The sequence below is a fragment of the Branchiostoma floridae genome, chromosome 13 (assembly GCF_000003815.2).
Source record: "Branchiostoma floridae strain S238N-H82 chromosome 13, Bfl_VNyyK, whole genome shotgun sequence".
NCBI classification, from domain to species: Eukaryota; Metazoa; Chordata; class Leptocardii; order Amphioxiformes; family Branchiostomatidae; genus Branchiostoma; species Branchiostoma floridae.
Genome location: NC_049991.1, coordinates 14,182,514 through 14,204,208, shown reverse-complemented (window position 1 = coordinate 14,204,208; position 21,695 = coordinate 14,182,514). Strand labels below are relative to the sequence as shown.

The 21,695-nt window shown below is 40.2% G+C and overlaps 3 protein-coding genes across 5 annotated transcripts in view; 1 reads left to right on the top strand and 2 right to left on the bottom strand.

The window, feature by feature from the left end:
- Positions 1–5,717: 5,717 nt before the first annotated feature.
- On the bottom strand, positions 5,718–8,003 carry LOC118428445 (uncharacterized protein DDB_G0280579-like). The gene is made up of 3 exons (XM_035838512.1): positions 7,754–8,003; positions 7,159–7,319; positions 5,718–6,779 (listed from the first exon to the last, which is right to left on the bottom strand). The coding sequence occupies exons 1-3, from the start codon at positions 7,835–7,837 to the stop codon at positions 6,302–6,304; spliced, it is 723 nt and encodes a 240-aa protein (XP_035694405.1). The 5' UTR covers positions 7,838–8,003; the 3' UTR covers positions 5,718–6,301.
- A 5,266-nt stretch (positions 8,004–13,269) lies between these two features.
- Positions 13,270–15,698, bottom strand: LOC118428447 (ectin-like). The gene is made up of 4 exons (XM_035838515.1): positions 15,602–15,698; positions 15,215–15,306; positions 14,469–14,645; positions 13,270–13,833 (listed from the first exon to the last, which is right to left on the bottom strand). The coding sequence occupies exons 1-4, from the start codon at positions 15,670–15,672 to the stop codon at positions 13,706–13,708; spliced, it is 468 nt and encodes a 155-aa protein (XP_035694408.1). The 5' UTR covers positions 15,673–15,698; the 3' UTR covers positions 13,270–13,705.
- Positions 15,699–17,451: 1,753 nt separating this feature from the next.
- The window catches only part of LOC118428428 (nucleolar protein dao-5-like), a 13,092-nt gene continuing 8,848 nt past the window's right edge, over positions 17,452–21,695 (top strand). Inside the window, exons 1-9 of one of the 3 annotated variants that reach the window (XM_035838485.1) lie at positions 17,452–17,584; positions 18,026–18,105; positions 18,380–18,494; positions 18,750–18,858; positions 19,204–19,352; positions 19,769–19,929; positions 20,513–20,641; positions 20,947–21,001; positions 21,368–21,402. In XM_035838485.1, the coding sequence (XP_035694378.1) occupies positions 17,517–17,584; positions 18,026–18,105; positions 18,380–18,494; positions 18,750–18,858; positions 19,204–19,352; positions 19,769–19,929; positions 20,513–20,641; positions 20,947–21,001; positions 21,368–21,402 (901 nt within the window). In that variant the 5' untranslated portion in view covers positions 17,452–17,516. The remainder of the gene's footprint in view (positions 17,585–18,025; positions 18,106–18,379; positions 18,495–18,749; positions 18,859–19,203; positions 19,353–19,768; positions 19,930–20,512; positions 20,642–20,946; positions 21,002–21,367; positions 21,403–21,695) is intronic. The other 2 variants (XM_035838486.1, XM_035838487.1) reach the window with 2 other exon arrangements.

The window sequence follows — 21,695 nt, the reverse complement described above, 5'->3', positions numbered from 1 at the left end:
ATGAACAACAAAAGAAAGGCAAAGGTCAACGTCCGATCGGTGAATATCGCAGAGGTCGATGTCTTTCACGTGGGTTAACGTCCACTAGGCCACGGACGCCTGCTGATCCTTAGCGGATTATCCCTTGCTAATTGCCTGTCCTTAAATGACTTTGAGCGTGTGTATTGCTTTATTGCGACAAATATCAAAAGTAGATCATGTTTTGTATCATGCAATTATTTGTCACTGAGCATCATTCCAGTCAGAGAATCTAAGGAATTTAGACGTCCACACTGTGAAACTTACTTTCTTTTCGGTTCGCCTGGAAACGGTATCAAAACTGAAGATCCTTCTTTCTTCCATTTTTCTAATTCCATCCATCATATACAATGTAATGCAATAGAGCATATCGACATATATTTACATATTGCATTTACCTTTGGCAACTGTTTATTTTAATCACCATAACACAAATTAACTTTATCTACAGTATTGTATATTTTATTTTCAAATTGAACAATAGAGTACTCTGCATTTCTTTCAACTATGAAATGAATCATGGGCCATCTCCTTACTCAATCTAGATTTAGATACATATATTCACTTCTTACGCTAACCTACATAACTTAGCTGGAAATTTGGCAGATATGGCAAGAACCAGTGTCATGTCCTTTCAGGTATGGAATTCAGGCATAGAATGCACAAAGTGCACATTTTCCCAGTGTACTTTCAGGTGTCGCACGTCATGGTTAGGAGAGAGTGCCTCCAGCTTAGCAGTGTTCTCGTCGTCAAGCCACCCTCTGCTTCCTACTTACACTTGAACACGTGTAGTATCTACTAGCTAAGTTTATATCATGATAAGTAAAGAGCTTGGTACTTTGACCGTTTTTCTGTCCTCAGCATGTTGTGTATTTTGCTTGCATGGGACATTGCACATGACTAAAAATGCGCATCATGTCAGATAAGTACAGTACTTTGGACTTGTTATTGGCCATTGAAAAGAACAAAGTGATGGCCGAGACAAAACAAATTTAAATTGGTCCGACACATGATAAAACTATTCCTGGAAATATTTACCCTGACCAAGGCGACCCAGAGGCGACCCTTCCTTTTGTGTCTTTGATTCATTCCAGGAACGCTGAATTGGTAACCATGACAGTCATGGCATGTTCACGTGCACGATACTAACTCATGATAAACGTTATTGTGCAGGTGGGTTAGATGACATGTTGACTGTACAAAGATTAAAAATTTCAAGGGTACCCAGTATAACAAAACTTCAAAGTTGCTCTGCCAATGCGGCCTTTGTGTCGTTAGTTGACCCCTGACAAACAAACTACACACGCAACGTCAAAGTGTTGAAGCCGCGTCGGCCTTCCATCTGACCTTCATCATTCAGTGACCTTTGTCTCACTTTGGACTCTCGCTATTACTGTATGAAGTGATGACAACTTGAAAAATGACAACTTTCTAGCTGCAACCGCTACGATTTATTGGTAACATGAATTCGGGTTCAAATAAACAACGGCGGAGGTGAATGTCTGGAGATGCGATTACTACATGTGTAGGAATAGCGACTCAAATCGACAGTTGATAATGATAGTTTGCGTTTATGTAATTCAATTGCAAGCTCTGCACGTTCACGGATCGGATCGTTACAACTCCCACAAACATTGCCATACCAACGACAAACTTTAGTAAGGGTTGTCAATAGTGCTTTACTAATGCTTCTCACGCACCCGTGGTTAAAATGTGTTTGCTTTTCCAAACATGACATTATTGTGCATACACATATTTTCTTTTCTAGAAGTGCTCTTATTACTATGTATGTTTCATACGAATAAAACATTGTCATCGTTTATATCACAGAGTGAGACACGCGGACAAAAACAAAATCAAACTGATTGAACTGGCAAATGTATCGTCCTTTTGTAAGCTCTGATATTTTCTGATTTGTTTGTTTGTTTGATATGAACCTATCCACAACATTTTCAGCAAACAAAGATGAGGAAGACCATGACTACCGCACCAACAATACGATGACAGAGAGAGTGACAGTGACGCCGATAACGACCTTGTTGGTTCTCGACAGGATCGTTGTCTGGTGAACGGTGCTGGAGCTTCCCTGGTGGTTAATGTTTGCGTTGTTAGAACCTTGTTGGTTGTTAATGTTGACGTTGTTGGGGCCTCCTTGCTGGATGATGTTGATGTCTCCTATAAAAAGGGGAGATTTAGCCACAAATTTACGCGTGGTCAACTTGAATTTTGACATTGGGCCAACTTGTACACAGGAAGACCTTACTGTATACAGTATAAAAGATAAGGTCGAAATAAATTTAGATAGATTCTCTCAAATAGTTTACTCGTGAAAAGCGATGCAATCACTACAGCGGTGACAATGTATTAAAGCCTGGCGATTCGTCCCCCAACAATGATTACAATAGAGACCATGGCATTTTTATCAGCATTTAAACACACTTTGCGTTTTCAAGTAAGCTTAACTATTTTTTCCTGGAAATGTTTTTGACTTCAATCATGGTTCCAAGTCACCTGCTTTTTCTGTTTACTTTTGGACAGACTTTTAGTACCTTATATTAACAGTGCCACATACACAGTACAGACAGAAGGTGAAGATAGTTCTTTCTTTCTTTTACCTCCCTGATCGAAGTCAGGTACCGTGTAAAGTGCCTTTCTCAAGGGCACAACGTCGTAGGCACGGCATGTATCGAACTCGGGACCTATGGATTACAAGCCGAACGTTCTACCAGTTACGCCACACACGACGCCACTTTTTAAAGCTGCCAGGAAGAGAAGATCGTCACTTTCAAAAGGTCAGTTTAGGAATTACAGGTCGTGTAATAAGTTGCGTTCCTTTATTAGCACGCCATTTTTCAATGTCTGTTAAAGCAACTACTAGTACGTTACCTCCTGCTGGTTTTGCCACGTCACAGCATCGCCCCTCGTACTGAGAGGTACAGATGCTGCCCCTGAACTCAACTTTCAGTGGTGCAAAGCAGCTAAGTAACCACCACATAAATATACGCTGAGAGGCGGTTTGAATTAGGAATAAGCATTTATTTTGCTCCGAACCGTTTGTAATATATATGGATTTACGTCACACCGTAAGATTGAACACAACACGTGGTTCACTACATACAGTAACAGCATGAAACATGAGGCTGTATTTGATTTTCCGACATTTCATATGATCCGTGAAAAGTAACTCCATTATGGGTACACATGGTCGATGTGTATATATGTCATCAATATCTTTTTTAATTTACAACACTGCACAATAAGCTACAAAGCAAGGCAACCCAACAAAACACGGCAAAATTGGGCTAAACCTATATCAAATCCATTGCCCTTTTAGAAGACAATAGGGCACGTACATTTGTGCTTACACTCTTCATCTCCCGAACCTAGCAAAATTTTATTCCAAGAACCACGGCAACAATAATGATTATGACCACGACGATGACAACAACGACAACAACAATAACGGTCGTCTGCGATTGCGACTGCGATTGCGTCTGGTGAATGTTGATGGAGCCGGAGCCTCCTGTAAAGAACATTTTGAATAAGCTGAGCGTTTGGGGATCTATTCCTCACTTTATCATCAGGAAATCTGTAGGATATTATTACTTTGAGAAACACCGTCCAACAACAAATGTAAATGATGATAATCAAAGATAGTATCTTGGAAATCTCTTGCTCAAACAGGGAATGTTTTTCATAATGAGTAATTGGGATGTTGTTGCAACAGGATATATTTTGTGTGATGGACGTCTCTTTAGTGGGTCTAAACACTATTACGGACCACGGTGAATGTTTCATTGTCCGGCTTGGGGTATCAAGAATTTGATTATTTTAAACGACTGTAAACATTCCATTTCATATAAAGCGCACATTACAAGGCTGGATATGTCCCTCATTGTGATAGTTGAGCCAAAACAAACTCAGCGTGGTCACACACGGTGAACTGTTTCCTGGAAATGTTGAAGTGTTCCTATGAATAGTGCCCTGTACCAAGCCGCCAACAAAACAAGACCGTAAATATATTCGTAATAGACGCATACAAAATGATAGTTATCTGCACCTCATCTTTCATTAAACTTGAAATGCTTGGTGGTTAAAATCATTGATATGAGCACTTTAGATAGAAACAACTTAATCTAAATTTTATATCACCTCCACCACCCTGTGGTTTATCCACGTCGCAGCATCGTCCCTCGTACTGAGAGGTACAGATGCAGCCGTTACCGGATGGAGTGCCGCTGTTGTAGCAGAACCGGTTACATGAATTCGTCACCCACTGCGTTGACGAACCCTCCACACTACAACAGTAGTTAGTGCGGTAGCGAGATCTTGTGCCTGGCAACAGGACGAAAACATAATTATTGGAAATGTACGCGTGACTTATTAAACTTCATCTTCAGTACGGATGCATTCTGAGATCTAGCCTTACTTGCATGCAATATTGTGAAATTTCGTTCTGTGCAGTTCATGATTAAAAAGCCTTCTTAACTTAAGACCCCCATTTGTCAAGCGAGGTACTGGTACTGTGATTCAGACCCATTCCGCAATGTGACTATTCCTACTCAACTATCCTGTTGTATACAATGATCAAGTCTTTACATTACAATTTACCAAACAAAGATCAAACTTTTTCTGTACAAATAGATGCAGCAATTTTTGATGCTCAGCTCTTCCCTTACCACTGTTTCCACACGGTGCAGAACACGCGCTCCACGGTCCCCAAGCTCCAAGCTGACACGAACACCCTCTAGAATGCCTCCCCCCTGATGTACTTCAGGAAAAACAGAAGAAAAAAATCTCTCGCGTACATTCTGGATATCTATTGAAAAGTTCTCCGGACAGCAAGCAACAGGACTTTGCCCGTGACGCAGTTGGTAAATTGAAAGAAAAAAGTTTTTCATTCTGTTCAGAATTCACATGATCAAAAGATCAAAACTCTCCGACTTTTCTAAGAAATATTACAGACAATCCCTGCTAACCTACCTGCCCACAAAGAGGCAGAACAGGAGGAACAGCAGAGTGAAGAGACGAAGTGGACGTCCGAGCGCAGCCATCTTGCACAACTTCAGAATTTTCCAGAATCGCCCGGCACGTAGCCTATTAAATTCCAGCAGTCAGTCAAAACTCAACCTTGTCCTCTTATTGGCCGAGGCTAAACGTTTGATTCAAAAGCATCGCCTTAGCCAATAAGAGGACGAGGTTGTCTTCGAGAGTTTGACGTTATTGTATAAAGGTGCGTGGACTTTGGGATAGGTTCATAGCCTTCACAGCATTTTAGCTTGCTTTCCCCCACGGAAGCGGTAAACATTCTGCTAATTCTGGGAATTTTTGCAAGTTCAATAATAAGTTCTATGAATAGAAAGCTTGAACAGTGAGTGATACATGTTGGTCCGACCGCTAATGGCACAAATTTACGGTGACGTGAGCAGGTGTAGTAATGACAAGAACAGTGAGACTTTGGGGTGGTGGCAAGGGGGCGGGGATTGTATGATGAACGGATGTTGGTGATATTTACGCTGCGACCCTCAGAAATTCTTCTCAACATCTCAGCAACATGTAAAGCAAAGACTGCATTTTTCTTTATTTCACACAAACACCCTTTCTTATAATAACTTTCATCGACGCACCCGTCCATTCCTTAATTTGGAGTTCCTTGCAGGTTCTTTAATCTACACGGCACAGAGATAATGATTGCAATATTGATGTTCTTGCTTTTATTGGAGGAACTTAAAGACCGTGATACAATTTGCAAACATGCAAACATGACATTTTTGTTAAAGCCCATTCTTTGATCATAAGTTCAGCATTGTGGAAACGGTCCAAGGATTAGGAATTTATCACATTTCTGCATATCTGCAACATTGATATGGTTTTGTTTTACATTCAACACTATGTATTTCTTTCAAACGTAAAATAAATCATGGACCGTAAGCTGGAATGGTAATCAAATAAGCTTTTATGACGTGTCAATAGCTAGTCTACTTAATTATAGTAATGGAAATACAAATGAAGATACAGACTTGAATAGAGGTTTTCAGTTCATCTCGCATACCTAAACAAAGAAAGATTGTTGAAATATCTAATGCCATCATCTAACTTCGATGTATTGGAAGAACTCTGTAAATTCTGTAAAATTGTAAGAAGAGACAAGAAGCATGTAAAATATACTTATAAGTAAGGGTAAGGCATAACCCTGTCATTCTCTGCGTGTACAGCTTACTGAATTTAGCCTCGATGGGGCATGAATGTGCAATAAACTTAATTGTCATCATTGTAATTGCCATTAATCCTTTACTTTTGCCTTTCGGAGAGCTCTCTTTACCCTGTACTCTTCAAAAAAGTTTTGCTCTCTTTTCTTTCTTTTCAGTGACTTCACTCTGTCTGATTTTTTCCTCCCTCCTTCAGCTAGATCTTCACTTGAACTACTGTCATCAAGGAAAGATGACTGTCGCCTTCTTCTCCTCTTTGTTGTCCTGCACACTTCTTCCTCCTCCTCATGATCACCAGCCTCACTATCTGTTTCTTCAGCAAATAGTTTCCTCTTTCTGAGGTCACGTGACTTCTGCTTTCCCCGTGACCTCTGTTTGTGTTTGTGACTTTCTTCCTCCTCGGAGGATGATGAACTTGTCTGACTGCTTGAATTGTCTTCCCCATCACTAGTTGAGTTCTTTTCCTCCTCCTTCTCATCCTCGTCAACTAAGAAACCACCCAGGGAAGAGTCCGAGTCTGTGTAGTCTGGGTCGTAGTTGTATCTGTTGTTCCTACAAGAGCATAACATATTCATGATTATATATTTTGTGCCCTCACCTCCTCTTCAAGCAGAGGTTGGAGGAAAAGAATTCTGACCTTCTTGGGCCACTTGTGGACAGACAGGAGAAGATAGCGATCTCCAACTTAACAGATGAGAGAGTACCTTAACCTCCTAAACTATTGTGCACATGGCCATCCTGCATTGCGAACTTCGGCCATGGTGGTGTATCATATTTCATGTAACAACTAAAGGATTCTTTGCCAGTTTGATGTGAAATCAACAACTTCATAGTAATAGTGTGCCACATTTCATATTCTACTGATGACTGAACTGAAGTGATGGCAGTAAAATTCCAAAACCTGTTTATTCCAGGAATAATAGATACTTACACTTTTAGGAAGTTGTTGACAAGCTTCCTTGGCCTGAGCTCGGCCAGACTTTTGCTGGGCGTCTCTTTGCTGTCCTGTGGAACGATGCGGCCGAACACCTCATCCCTGCTGGGGAGCCGGAACTGGCGGTTTGCTCTGGTCTTCAGACGAGCTGAGCTCCGCTGGGTAGCAAAATTGATAGGGTCATTTACGTTACTGTTTTTCATTCAGCAATATAATTACAAATTACACCCCCAATTACGTATTGTTTTGACGCCCCTTTTGTACAAGATTATAATCTGTTTATCAAGGTTATCATCTTTCATATCTTGCCATTAAACATTAGAGGCTTGATTTTCATTGGCGTTCACCGTGAATCCGGAAGGGGGGAAGCATGTTGGTGGGTAATTAGGTTACAGCAGCAATGGTTGGCGTGTTAAGAGACGTACCGTGGCACTAAACAACATAGCGCAAATGACGCCAAGTGTAAAGGCTGTATAGCGAAGTGAAATAATAATAATACAACAAACTGTACGTGCGATGTTAAGGTAACTATTCCACTCTCTGTCCTGTTTATGATTCGGAATAAAGTCTAGTCGTAATATCACAGCCTCACCTTCTCATCAGCACTTTCGCTTCCGGGTGCCGATTCTTCTTCGGATTCTGATGATTCTATCCGATGTAAGCTTCGTCTCTTCATACTATAACGTTACTAGTACTAGTAACATACGCTCACTTCTCACACTAACCTACAATCCTGCTGTGCTTTATTATCTCAGCTAAAGCTGGAGATTTTAAGAAAAATGGTTGCCGTGAGAGCTCTAACGCCATCATAATCCGTCTAGTGAACTCTGAACTCACCTCTGAACCCACCTAGTACCTGCTGAGCTACAGCATCAAAACGCAAACGCACCTGCCCACCTGACTTTGTAATATGAACGATTCTAGATGTCACTGTGGGAGAATTTAGTCGCATATTAAATACATAAGAGACAATGAGTGCAATGGTTAAGGCTTTCTTTGAAATCCAAGCGCCCAAACGCGTCCGCGCTTAATCTCCAAGTAGATCTTGCGTTGGCCGCATGATAAGCATTCACTCCGCGCTTCGTGGTGGCCAAGTAAACTCCTTCCCCAGCTTATGTTATTATCTTATGCCACTGCAAGATATACTTGGAGATTATGTTACGCTATTATATTAGTATATCCTGTGGTTTTCGCTTGTTAGACAGAGCGCGTACAAAAAACGTATCTTCATTGTGTTCGCGAATGCCGTGTCCGATCATCCGATTATACATTCACATCACATACTGAGCCTTTGAATCCTCGCCAACCTAAATAACCTGCGGAGATACAAAGCAGCCGAATACCTCGATATTCTAGGTCTATCTTTAATCCAGGAGGTTTGTATCTCAGGAGATAGCGTTGTTTTGACAAAAAAAGTTAAACACAACTTACACACAATTACAGAAAGCATTGTTTTGCAGCAAACAGACTTAAGACCAACAGAATTACATTTCTCAAAATATGTTCCTTTCTATTGAACACACGTTGATTCCTTACACTTAAAACGTGACCACCAACACGTAGTTTACTGTTATGTCATTCAAACTATCCGGTTTATCGTCTGTTGTTCCCCGCCAGGCGAGGTTTGAACATGCTTGCACGTAGGGGGAGGGTCTTTTTAGCGAATGCCCACAAACGCCCACTCTAGAGAAGTCCGCGCTGCACGAATCTCATTTTTTTTGCTTGGAATATGTCCACGTTGTGCTCCCATGTATTAATCCTGAGTTTCAAGTCAATCCATTGACCCGAAGTGACATAAATCAAAGTTTTCGATTCTCGATGGTCTTTTTAGCGAACGCCCAGCAAAATGTCTTTTTAGCGAATGCCCACTATATCCACAAAAATATCGGCCGTCGCGCAACGACACCTAAACCTACCGCCACAAACATGTTCAAGATGGTGTCCCATTGATGTGTACGGAGTTTCCGTGCTTTACAAGCATTTTAAGTCCCTGTTTTTGGTCAAAATGTACGGCGACGATACTACCATACTTTAACTATAGCAATTCAAAATGGCGGGCACTAGTCATGTGACCTCCTTGCGGGACTGTTCTATAAGTATCGCGGGAGGGACTGTTGTAGCATAGCTTCTCATACAACCATTTTAGAGTGAATTCTGAACAAGATTTTCATTTCATAGTGCTATCATCTGACTGATATTTACAATGTGGTCATTTTTTCTGTGCTATTATTACCCAGGTTTGAGGAACTTAGTGCAAATTTGGATATTGATTCACCTCAGTGCCCAATTAATGTACAAAAGGCTCAGACACATTAGTGTTATAAACCTGAATAGGGGCAGGTAACCAATACTAGAAAAACATAGCTATTTATTATTAACAATACTATTTACATTATAATAATAACTCTTCACCAAACTGGACTTTTCTTATCTTTATTTATCACAGAAACATTGTTACAATGAGGATTTGATTAGATGAGTATCTGTTACAGTGTGTACAAACTTATTTCAAATACAAAAATGTATTTCGTTTCACTTCCTAAATATTTTTAAAGTATTGGAAGAAGTTGACACATAAACAATATTAATTGCATTATTTATGTGCAGTAAAATGTGACCACATGCTATCAATAGCCTAATAAAATGTTGGAACATGGCACAAGCGGGCTCCTCTTCTGAGTACAGAAAGGAAATGTTTTATAACATTTAGTTATGACGTAGAAAATTTCCATTGTAAAATGTACCTTTATTAACATTTACAAACAAATTGTTTTTTCTCTTCTTAATAAATGACAACAATACCGGCCAGGTAAGACGCCGTACAGGTAAGTAAGGTGTGTTTCCTTTTATAGCAGACCAGGTAAGACACCGTACAGGTGAGTAAGGTGTGTTTCCTTGACTACAGACTAGGTAAGACACCTTACAGGTGAGCAACGTGTATTTCCTTTCATTACAGACCAGGTAAGACACCGTACAGGTGAGTAACGTGTATTTCCTTTGATTACAGACCAGGTAAGACACCGTACAGGTGAGTAAGGTGTGTTTCCTTGACTACAGACTAGGTAAGACACCGTACAGGTGAGTAACGTGTATTTCCTTTGATTACAGACTAGGTAAGACACCGTACAGGTGAGTAAGGTGTGTTTCCTTGACTACAGACTAGGTAAGACACCGTACATGTGAGTAACGTGTATTTCCTTTGATTACAGACCAGGTAAGACACCGTGCAGGTGAGTAAGGTGTGTTTCCTTTTATAACAGACTAGGTAAGACACCGTACAGGTAAGTAACGTGTATTTCCTTTCAGTACAGACCAGGTAAGACACCTTACAGTTGAGTAAGGTGTGTTTCCTTGACTACAGACTAGGTAGGACACCGTACAGGTAAGTAAGGTGTGTTTCCTTTTATAACAGACCAGGTAAGACACCGTACAGGTGAGTAACGTGTATTTCCTTTGATTACAGACCAGGTAAGACACCATACAGGTGAGTAACGTGTATTTCCTTTGTTCACAGACCAGGTAAGACACCGTACAGGTGAGTAACGTGTATTTCCTTTGATTACAGACCAGGTAAGACACCGTACAGGTGAGTAAGGTGTGTTTCCTTTTATGACAGACTAGGTAAGACACCGTACAGGTAAGTAACGTGTATTTCCTTTCAGTACAGACCAGGTAAGACACTGTACAGGTGAATTAGGTGTGTTTCCTTGACTACAGACTAGGTAAGACACCGTACATGTGAGTAACGTGTATTTCCTCTGATTACAGACCAGGTAAGACACCATACAGGTGAGTAACGTGTATTTCCTTTGATAACAGGCCAGGTAAGACACCATACAGGTAAGTAAGGTGTGTTTCTTTTTATAACAGACCAGGTATGACACCGTGCATGTGAGTAACGTGTATTTCCTTTGATTACAGACTAGGTAAGACACCATACAGGTGAGTAACGTGTATTTCCTTTCATTACAGACCAGGTAAGACACCGCACAGGTGAGTAAGGTGTGTTTCCTTTGTCTATAGACCAGATAGGGTATTACACAGGTGAGTAAGGCGTCTTTCCTTTGCCTATATACCATATAGGCCATTATACAGGTGAGTAAGGCGTCTTTCCTTTGTCTATAGACCAGATAGGGTATTATACAGGTGAGTAAAGCAACTTTCCTTTGCCTGTAGACCAGATAGGGTATTATACAGGTAAGTTAGGTGTCTTTCCTTCGCCTATATACCAGATGGGGCATTATACAGGTAAGAAAGGTGTCTTCCCTTGTCTATATACCAGATAGGCCATTATACAGGTGGATAAGGTGTCTTTCCTTTGCCTATAGACCAGATAGGCCATTAAACAGGTGAGTAAGGTGTCTTTCCTTTGCCTATAGACCAGATAGGCCATTATACTGGTAAGTAAGATGTCTTTACTTTGCCTATAGACCAGACAGGGTATTATACAGGTGAGTAAAGCAACTTTCCTTTGCCTATAGACCAGATAGGTATTAAACAGGTGAGTAAAGCAACTTACTTACCTGTATAATGCCCTATCTGGTCTATAGGCAAAGGAAAGACGCCTTGCTCATCTGTGCGGTGTCTTACCTGGTCTGTAATCAAAGGAAATACACGTTACTCACCTGTACGGTGTCTTACCTAGTCTGTAGTCAAGGAAACACACCTTACTTACCTGTATTGTTGTCATTTATTAAGAAGAGAAAAAAACAATTTGTTTGTAAATGTTGATAAAGGTACATTTTACAATGGAAATTTTCTACGTCATAACTAAATGTTATAAAACATTTCCTTTCTGTACTCAGAAGAGGAGCCCGCTTGTGCCATGTTCCAACATTTTATTAGGCTATTGATAGCATGTGGTCACATTTTACTGCACATAAATAATGCAATTAATATTGTTTATGTGTCAACTTCTTCCAATACTTTAAAAATATTTAGGAAGTGAAACGAAATACATTTTTGTATTTGAAATAAGTTTGTACACACTGTAACAGATACTCATCTAATCAAATCCTCATTGTAACAATGTTTCTGTGATAAATAAAGATAAGAAAAGTCCAGTTTGGTGAAGAGTTATTATTATAATGTAAATAGTATTGTTAATAATAAATAGCTATGTTTTTCTAGTATTGGTTACCTGCCCCTATTCAGGTTTATAACACTAATGTGTCTGAGCCTTTTGTACATTAATTGGGCACTGAGGTGAATCAATATCCAAATTTGCACTAAGTTCCTCAAACCTGGGTAATAATAGCACAGAAAAAATGACCACATTGTAAATATCAGTCAGATGATAGCACTATGAAATGAAAATCTTGTTCAGAATTCACTCTAAAATGGTTGTATGAGAAGCTATGCTACAACAGTCCCTCCCGCGATACTTATAGAACAGTCCCGCAAGGAGGTCACATGACTAGTGCCCGCCATTTTGAATTGCTATAGTTAAAGTATGGTAGTATCGTCGCCGTACATTTTGACCAAAAACAGGGACTTAAAATGCTTGTAAAGCACGGAAACTCCGTACACATCAATGGGACACCATCTTGAACATGTTTGTGGCGGTAGGTTTAGGTGTCGTTGCGCGACGGCCGATATTTTTGTGGATATAGTGGGCATTCGCTAAAAAGACATTTTGCTGGGCGTTCGCTAAAAAGACCATCGAGAATCGAAAACTTTGATTTATGTCACTTCGGGTCAATGGATTGACTTGAAACTCAGGATTAATACATGGGAGCACAACGTGGACATATTCCAAGCAAAAAAAATGAGATTCGTGCAGCGCGGACTTCTCTAGAGTGGGCGTTTGTGGGCATTCGCTAAAAAGACCATGCGGCACGTAGGTGTGGAGGCTTGATGGCAGCTGGCCAGCAGCCTTTGATTTGTCTTGTATACACACAGCACAAGATACAAAAAACATAAAGTTATTTGATTTATCTGTTAGAATGTTTTATTTTTATTGCAAATTCATGCCCATTGGGCTAATTGCAAGAGAAGAAAGACTAAATACATGGAATGAATGAATGTGGTCTAAGTACATGTAGATACACTAAATTCTAACATACAAATATTAAGTGGATGAACGTACATATGATACAGAATAGGGTACTAAGTGTACATAGCTATTACAGGGTTTGACTTCTTATTTGAAGACAGTTGAAAATAAAATGCCCCATTTATTCTATATATTGATTCGATGATCTTAGTAGGAAGAGAAACTTCCACGTGACCAGCGAAAAGTAATTACGAGCACATCTTTAAAACATAAAATGCCTACATAATTCCTTCTACCAATGCTCTGTTAAGTGTATGCATGTCATCGCATGACGCTTTTTAAACATTCGGAAAAGTTGAGTCTTATCATGTCATCACACAGGAATTACCTCTAGAATGTGTTCTGCCTAATACTCAGTTCCATTGTTATGTAGAAGATCACGGCATACAGTTGATGTAATTAAGCGCAGTGAGCCTAATTGTGATTACTGATGATATACTAGTATGGAACATTGTTTTAAACAATTTCGACGTGCTTGTGCTGATGAATCTAGCCACAGGATTTGCAGCAAACGTAGATGATGATAAAGAGGATGATGGAACCTGTGCCCCCTCCACCGCCAACATACACCCAGATTGACACTGTAGTGCCACCCTGCTGGGTCTCAGAAGAGCCTCCTGTAAAAAAATTGAATCGTTGAAAATTACGAGTGTGCCTTTCCGGAAGTCATATGCTGTTGAACCATTACTCAAAACGTCTATCTCGTATATAGAAAATTTCGTGTGCCCCCTTTGGAAGTGCCCGACAAACGATCATGAGAGAATTCTATAGAGCAGCGCGAGGGCCTAGTCTTGGAGTAAGTTGTGCAGTTTTTACATTCTCATTATTTGATAAGTGTAACTTCCTTGTACTTGTATAGTCAATACTTAAGACCCCCCCCCCTCAAAAACGGTACCACATGATCTTAAACAATAAAAGCCAAAAGGTTTGTAATGACAATTTGAAACGAAGTTCAACGTGTCCACTCCTCTGCCACAGTAGCAATGGTTAGTTACACCTGCCTTTGAATAGACCCATTTTGGTCGATGAAACCAAATATCTTATAATTAGCTTTACAGACAATTCCTGAAAAGATTTACTTTGACTGAGTCATATTGGACCATATTGTACTGCTGCTGCATATGAAGTTTCCAGGTCTAAGCTGGCAAAAAGTACGACCGGGACATATGAAGTTGGTTAAAGCAGTTTTGGGACAATATTGTTTGAAAAAAAAGAAGATATTTGGAGGAAAGTTTCAGAAAACTATAATCACCTTTGAATTCATCTCCCTGTGGTTTGTCCACGTCGCAGCATCGCCCCTGGTACTGTGAGGTACAGATGCAGCCGTTCCCGGACGGAGTGCCGCTGTTGTAGCAGAACCGGTTACATGCTCCAGTTTCTGTTCCCGCGGTACCACAGCAGGAACCAGTGCGGGTCCGGGTCCTCGTGCCTTAAAGTAAGATATTTACATTGTATTTAGGTGAAATAAAGAACATCACTTCACCGTTCGAACGGAAAGCTGTGCATCTTGAGCGGTAAGTTGTAGACAATGACAAGTTCAAGATCGATCAAGACGACATAAAGCGAAAGACTTAAACAAATACGCGCCTTGAAGAATAATAAACAACAGCGCTAGCCGGGAAAATTGTTTTGGTCATTCAGAAAAAAAAAAAAAACGTTTCCTGATTTATCTTGCAATTCATGTTTACATAGCAGCGTTCATTTTTTTCGGAAGGTTGGCGGCAATTCAGCCCAAAAAGCCACTATGAGAAACTCGCTAGCGACGCATAAGGGCTGCGCATGGTCTAGGCTAGTCTGCGTAACGCAAACTCCGCTTTCCGGGGCTAATTGGCCCCTCCCCTGGGGATGGCAATGTAGGACGGGTAAAAAAAAATTTCGACGCGAGGCGTGTCGTAGGACACTTTTTAGGCCCGTGTAAAAAAGAAAATAACGCCCTGCGGCTAGGTTTAGGCTACTTGTTGTATGTATAAAGGTGAGTTTATAAAGATTCTATTTTACCGGTATTTCCGCAAGGTTCAGAACACGAGCTCCATGATCCCCAACTGTTCCAAGAACAAGTACATCCGCCTCTGCGCCTTCTCCAAGATATACTATGAGAAAATAATAAAAGTGTGCAAAAAATGGATCATTCTGCCGTTTTTTTCAACCTTTATGTAGCCTTGAGTACATATCCCTTCGGCCTCAGCACGAGTACACCTACTTGAAATCTATTATTGAAAGCGTTTGCAGCAAAGTAAAATTCCTTGCACCAAAATGAACTTCCTTGTCGTGACGCAGCTCATAAATTGAAAGTGAAACAACTTTTGTCTGGCCCAAAATCTGCATTTTAAACTCAAAAGGATGTTTTAAGCCATACATAAGCATTTTCACCGTCTTTTTACCTACCTGCCCGCGAAGAGGCAGACAAAAAGAAGCAGGGTGGTGAAGCGACGAAGTGAACGTCCAAGTACAGCCATCGCACCTTGTTTTGTCTGTCAGAAGGTATCGGGTGTCCACTGGCAGGGACAGAAACCTTGCAAACAAACTAATAAGGTGTGCTAAACAAAGGTCCGTTATGCGTGTCGATGGCACACTGCCCACTCCTTTAATATATCTAGCCACTGCAGGGGAACTTGCTTGAAAGCCACTACACAAATGGCAAACATGGCAAGAATCCTGGAATGTAACGTTTCTCTCCAAACAGAGTTCGACTCAATAAGAGTCATGCTAATTTTTTTACGTGTTTTTAAACGTTTCGTGAGGCTATCTATTTGTACCGTATCTTTATGTCTGCCGGCATAACAAGTAAAAAACACCAACAACAGCAGGAGCTGTGAGAGTACCTGGACTGATAAAGGACGTAAACCTGAGCCATTGCCCGTTCTTTGAGTACAGAAATGTTCTTCTATTTGCTCTCGAAACGGCCCGCGCTAACAAGTGCAGACAGACAAGTGCAGGCATTCATACTGCATTACTGGCAGGCAGAGAAAAAGTGATAAGCCTATTGTTGCAAAAGTGGCTTTTACCTCGCCTGCTTTTTAATTGAATAATTGCTGACTGGATTGGGGGTTAACTGACTGATAAAGTAGTTTTCATTAACTTAGTATTTCTAAAAGTCGTTATTTACGTACGAGCAACTGTACCAAGACTTACCACCTGTCAGCAAGAAAATTCAACAGCGCAGATTGAAACTGGCTGGTCATTGTGTTAGACACCCTGAAATTACTGCACACCATCTTGTACTCTGGGGGCCTACTTCTAAAGGAAAAAGAGGAAGGGGAAGACCCAGGGTGACCTACTTAGACAACCTACGTAGTGTCTGCATGATACTAAAGAGTTACAAAGGGCCATGGGGGACCAAGTGCATTGGAGGAAGATCTCAGGATTGGTAAGTATTTACGTACTAGACGTTTAGATATTACCAATGACAATGACAATGAAGTTTATTGTATATTCATGCCACATTGGGGCTAAATGCAGTCAGTTTGGTACAAAAGGTAGTAAACGCAAAGTTATACATATGCTATAGTTTACATGCATCTTCTCTCCTCCTAAAACATTTGTAGATGAACTTACAAAGATCTTCCAGTATATCGTGGTCAGATGATGACATGAGATATTTGAACATATCTTCCTTCGTCATGTGTGCATATTTCTTATTTACATGTGTAGCATTAACAAATGTATTTCGCAGATCATTGTATAGTGCACACTCTAGGACAAAGTGTATTACGTTTTCTACATGCATGTGGTTCTTATCGCAGAATATACATAATCTATCATTAGGAGGAGTTCGGTTGTATCTACCGGCTTCAATTTCCAATGGGTGATCGCTGATCCTTAGTTTAGTCAGGGCTCGGCGATAGCTAAAATTTGTTGTATCCAGGTATTTTTCTCTTTCATATACGTATATGCTTAAATTTTCTGTAGGTTCTTAGCTTATTTCCTCGATATAGGATAGACAAGTTATTTCTTATGAGAGGGAAGCTAACGGTGTAATTACAGAGGTTGTATTGTTCCCACTTTGCCATGACATTGAAAAATGTAACGTTAATGCAATCCATTCACACATTGTGCAAGCAAGTTAATTTGTCGTATCTCCAATCCATCCAGTTTTTGTACTGAAATCAATCTACCCCGTACGTTAGACCTCACTTCTACCCTCACCTTAATTCTATGAATCGGGTTTGGGGTAAAACAACATTTCACTTTAAAACTAGTATTAGTTACGATTTCCCAATCCAACATCTACTTGGAGATAAGCGTCTGGGCGTGTCCTCAGGTCAAAGTTCGTGTTGAGATCTAGGCGGGAGAATCAAAGATGGCATCCAAACGGAGTTTGTACAAACCTGCTCCGGAGGAGAGCTCTGCTGGGGCCAAACACAGGAGGTTAGGAGTCATCTGCAATACACAAGAGGGATAAATTGGCTGTTAGCAAGATGCTAGCAAGAACTGATGTTTTTAAATGACATTTTCTTTTGATTTTAGATTACATACGTAAGGTGGGAGGGGGGCGCGCTGCAAAATTTGCCTACGTTACAATTATTGTAACGTAGGCTATCATTTTTAATTATGATAACATTTAAATTAAAGCTATATCGTCATCATCTTTTCAGTACTGACATTAACAACTGAGTCACCATACCAAATTATTCGCTGATGGGTTCAAAGACATATCTGGTCTTCCGAAATTTAGTATGAAAGTAATTAAAACTGTTTTTACTATAAGTTGAGTATAACTACGTTATAAAACTATTGACATGTTAGGTGATTAATACAATTGTTTCTATCTATTTCAAACCTTGAATGATGTCCACCTGTATTCTGTAGACCCCTGGCACAAGGCCGACTGGCTACAGCTGAACCTGCCCCAGCTGTCCCACATGTACCACAGGAGCAAATAGCACAAGGTAATACCAAGAAGGCTAAAAACCTCCTTGGTAAGATTTAGGCCTAAGTATCAATGTTATAGTTCCCAGAAATGATTGACTCTCATCTTACATTAATTTATCTTAAGTGAAGGAAAAACAAGAAAATAAGATACTTCTTGCATTGAGTGATCTGCATATTTTGAATTTCTCAGAATTAAAGGCTATTATTTAGGAAAATAATTCTTCTTCTTCTTCTATACTGCTTGGCCTCTTTGCAGAGATTAATGGCAAATAATTCTTTTCTCTATTCCAGCTCAAACTGTAGGCTCAAGAAATACTGCGGACCTCACAAGACAAGCATTGTCCTACAGACAGTCAGGAACAGATGACACCATCAGTAGGGAAGACATGTACAGCACTCCCAGGAGGTATGTGACATGGAATAGTGAACGGTGGTGAAGGAAGGTTGGACAGGACTACATAGATGGAAGGAATAGTGTGATGTAGCTACCAATAGTACATTTGTATCAAACCCAGTCTCCTTCTGCATGAGGGTAGGATTGATACCATACCATACCGTGAGATGTGCACTAAACTTTATTGTCTAGCCATAACACGATGAAATCTTCACTTGAATCATTTTAATATGATGAAACTGTCATTCACGTCTGTCTCCTGTCCAGGAATCCGCCCAGAGGCAGCATGTCCCCCGCCCGACCCAAGCCAACCATGACAGATGAACTGGCAGTGTCAGACCTGGAGTCCTCCAGCGGGGGAAATGGGTCAACACAGGTATTAAGGATCATTTTATATTTAGCATGTATGACAAAAAATTGTATGAGGAAAAAAATTGTATGAAGTCAAAATGAAGCATTCTAAGGTTTCTTGAGGGAGAAAATAACTATCAATTAGGATCGTTGCAGTACTAATGACTGTATATAGCAAATCAGAGTGAAGGACTGACTATGCCTGTAATTAGTATAGCTTGGAATGTGATCACATCACTGTGCAGTGTTACAAATTCTCTTTTTCAGTTTCATACTAAATTGCACATATTTAAGTGCAAATCTTGAAAACAGTGATCAGTGACTTACAAAGTTGACTTTCCAGGATCTTCTTTGATATTTTTTGTCACAGAGTAAAGACTCTGCCCCAGTGCTGTACGTTGATGCCAGTCGAGGTCCCAAGAGTCCAGAGAACACGGAGGTGGACATCGTGACGTCCGTTGTCCAGTCTCCCATCAAGGTGGTCTGTCACACACCTGCGGCCATCCAGTCAGACCTCAGGTGGGTTTTCATTCAGCTGGTTCAGTGAAAGCATCAGGTGTATAAATGGCCAGGCATACCAAGAACTCAATACTTAGGCACTGGAGGGACTCTAGTAAAAAAGAAGGTAAGCAAAACAATTCTTAAGCAAAAAAACTGGTGAAAAGGACAAGAACAGTGGTGGTGAGCGGTAACCAAAATTTGACCAAAAGGTGGAAACATTTTATTAGACATGAGGTAGTTGCAATTGAGTTTATATTCAAGACACAATTTTACTACATGTATATTTAATTTTTCCATGGTGATCCTAAGAAAATAAGGTATTTTTGACTCTTTAAGGAATGAGAGACAACAGGGCAGAACTGGGAACTAATTTCTTTTCAAATTAATGAACAGTCAGCAGTGATATTGACTGTTATTTTCTTCTTTTTTTGCAGAAATACTGGTGATCCCAGGCAGACTGCCAAGGTAACCGTAGATGCAGTACCGTCAGTGCTGCTAGAGGGAGACACTGATCACACCATGGGCCTGACCGATCTTCAGCAGTCTGTCCCCAGACACAAGATGCCACTTGTCATCAGAGAAAAGGACATTGCAGGTGTGTAGGATTAAATGTTTTTATCAAACCAAATACATGTACTGTAAATGCAGAAATGTTCGCGGATTTTGCAGTGGTCACTACACCGCGAATTTAAAACCACCGCAAACATTTTTCCGAGGCAGTAAGTGACTACAGTGCATGGTGCTGCCGCGAACTTTAATCCACCGCGAAAAGTCCTTTTTCTGGCTACTGCGAAATTAAATCCCCGCGAACTTAAATGCATTTACAGTACTAGTATAGTTGCTTCTACAGGTTTACAAACTTTATGCAACCCTACTCTTTTCAACAAGTGTGATAGGTTCTTTACTGTGATCGAGGAGTGTCTCTTCAAACATGTGACATCCCTTACGCGTCCTTTCTGAGCGATCTCCCTGGCCAAAGCTAGGAACTAATTACCCTAACTATAAGGCCACTTTAAAGTAGCATCTGGACATGATGACCTGGTAGTAGAGAAGCTGTTGTGTATATTATATGAATTCTGGTGACTAGTATATGCATTGGCAACTTTTCAAACATGATTTTTGAACTGCTGTGAGTGCCAGGTCAATGTTCTAACTGCAGTATTGTTCTATCTCCACAGGAGGCGCTGTTGACCCCTACTCCTCCTCTCGTCCGGTGGAGATCCCTGAAGCAGACACAGATGAGGTGCCAGTCAGGGACTCAGACTCTCTCTCTGTCAGACCCAAAATCAGACAACAGAAACAACATGGTAAAGTGGGACTCCATATATAGATGAAAACCCCTTAGAGTAGAGACTGCAAAGCTGCAGAAAATTTGACATATCTCTCAACAATCTTTAAATGATCTGCCAAGTCTATCTCTCAATGATTTTTAAGTGCTCTCAATGACAATGATTTTTTTGCTACATGTTGGTTACTAAAAAGGCTTAAACAGAACTTACACAATAGAAAATTACTAAATATATTTCAATGTCAACTGTATTGCAAAATGGTGATGACATGTTCTGATACATCGTTTGATCCCTGTTTATTCTTTTTCCCACATTTTATCTAGATTCTGTGAAAGATCAAGGAAGTTCAACTGCTGTTAGTGTAACAGATTCACAAAGGTACTCTTACATGGCACAATTTAAAAATTCTGGAATATCTAGGAAAAGGGAATAGGTTTGTGCAAGGAGATGGATTGTGCTGGGCTTCTGGGAATGATAATGTGGATGGTAGATGGGATAAGGCGGATTGGGATGGGGTGAGGTGCTGAGGCTTTCTGACTTGCCAAGATCGTGGAATGTTGGTATGAAAAATGTAAGTTTGGATGGAATGGATGATATGACTTGTAAAGGGCTGAATATATGATATTGCAAGCTGAAGGCCATTGACTGTTCCTGCTTATGTAATTTGATTGTTGATGACACAAGTTTTGTTGAATTGAATGGTGAAGGAAAATGACTAATGATCCATCTTCTACTTGTAATCAGGGAGCAGCCAACAAAGAAGAAAAAGAAACCCAAAGGTAGAGAATCAGATACATGTTGCATATTTTGTCGGAAATTTTTGCTCTTTTGTTATTGACACCTAAGAGGTTTAAAATTAAATGCAAACAATTTTAGGGTCATTTACCTTAATATGTATGCATCGTTATCATGTACGATGTTTTAACTTTTCTTCAGGCCTCTCCTTACATTTTCATAAAAGCTTTACATTTTCCTATTACTTATGCATAATTCATGCCTTAATCTCAAAGCTTTATGACAGATTTTTTTGTACGTCTTCTCTGCAGGTATTATTGTGAGTCCCGATATATGC

Excerpts from the sequence above, each read along its gene's own strand:
- LOC118428447 (XM_035838515.1), bottom strand. The coding sequence starts at position 15,672 with ATGGCTGTACTTGGACGTTCACTTCGTCGCTTCACCACCCTGCTTCTT. Across the intron at positions 15,307-15,601 it reads GTCTGCCTCTTCGCGGGCAG|TATATCTTGGAGAAGGCGCA; the intron begins GTAGGTAAAAAG and ends ATTTTCTCATAG. Across the intron at positions 14,646-15,214 it reads TGAACCTTGCGGAAATACCG|GCACGAGGACCCGGACCCGC; the intron begins GTAAAATAGAAT and ends TCTTACTTTAAG.
- LOC118428445 (XM_035838512.1), bottom strand. The coding sequence starts at position 7,837 with ATGAAGAGACGAAGCTTACATCGGATAGAATCATCAGAATCCGAAGAA. Across the intron at positions 7,320-7,753 it reads GCGAAAGTGCTGATGAGAAG|CGGAGCTCAGCTCGTCTGAA; the intron begins GTGAGGCTGTGA and ends TTTGCTACCCAG. Across the intron at positions 6,780-7,158 it reads GTCAACAACTTCCTAAAAGT|GAACAACAGATACAACTACG; the intron begins GTAAGTATCTAT and ends ATGCTCTTGTAG.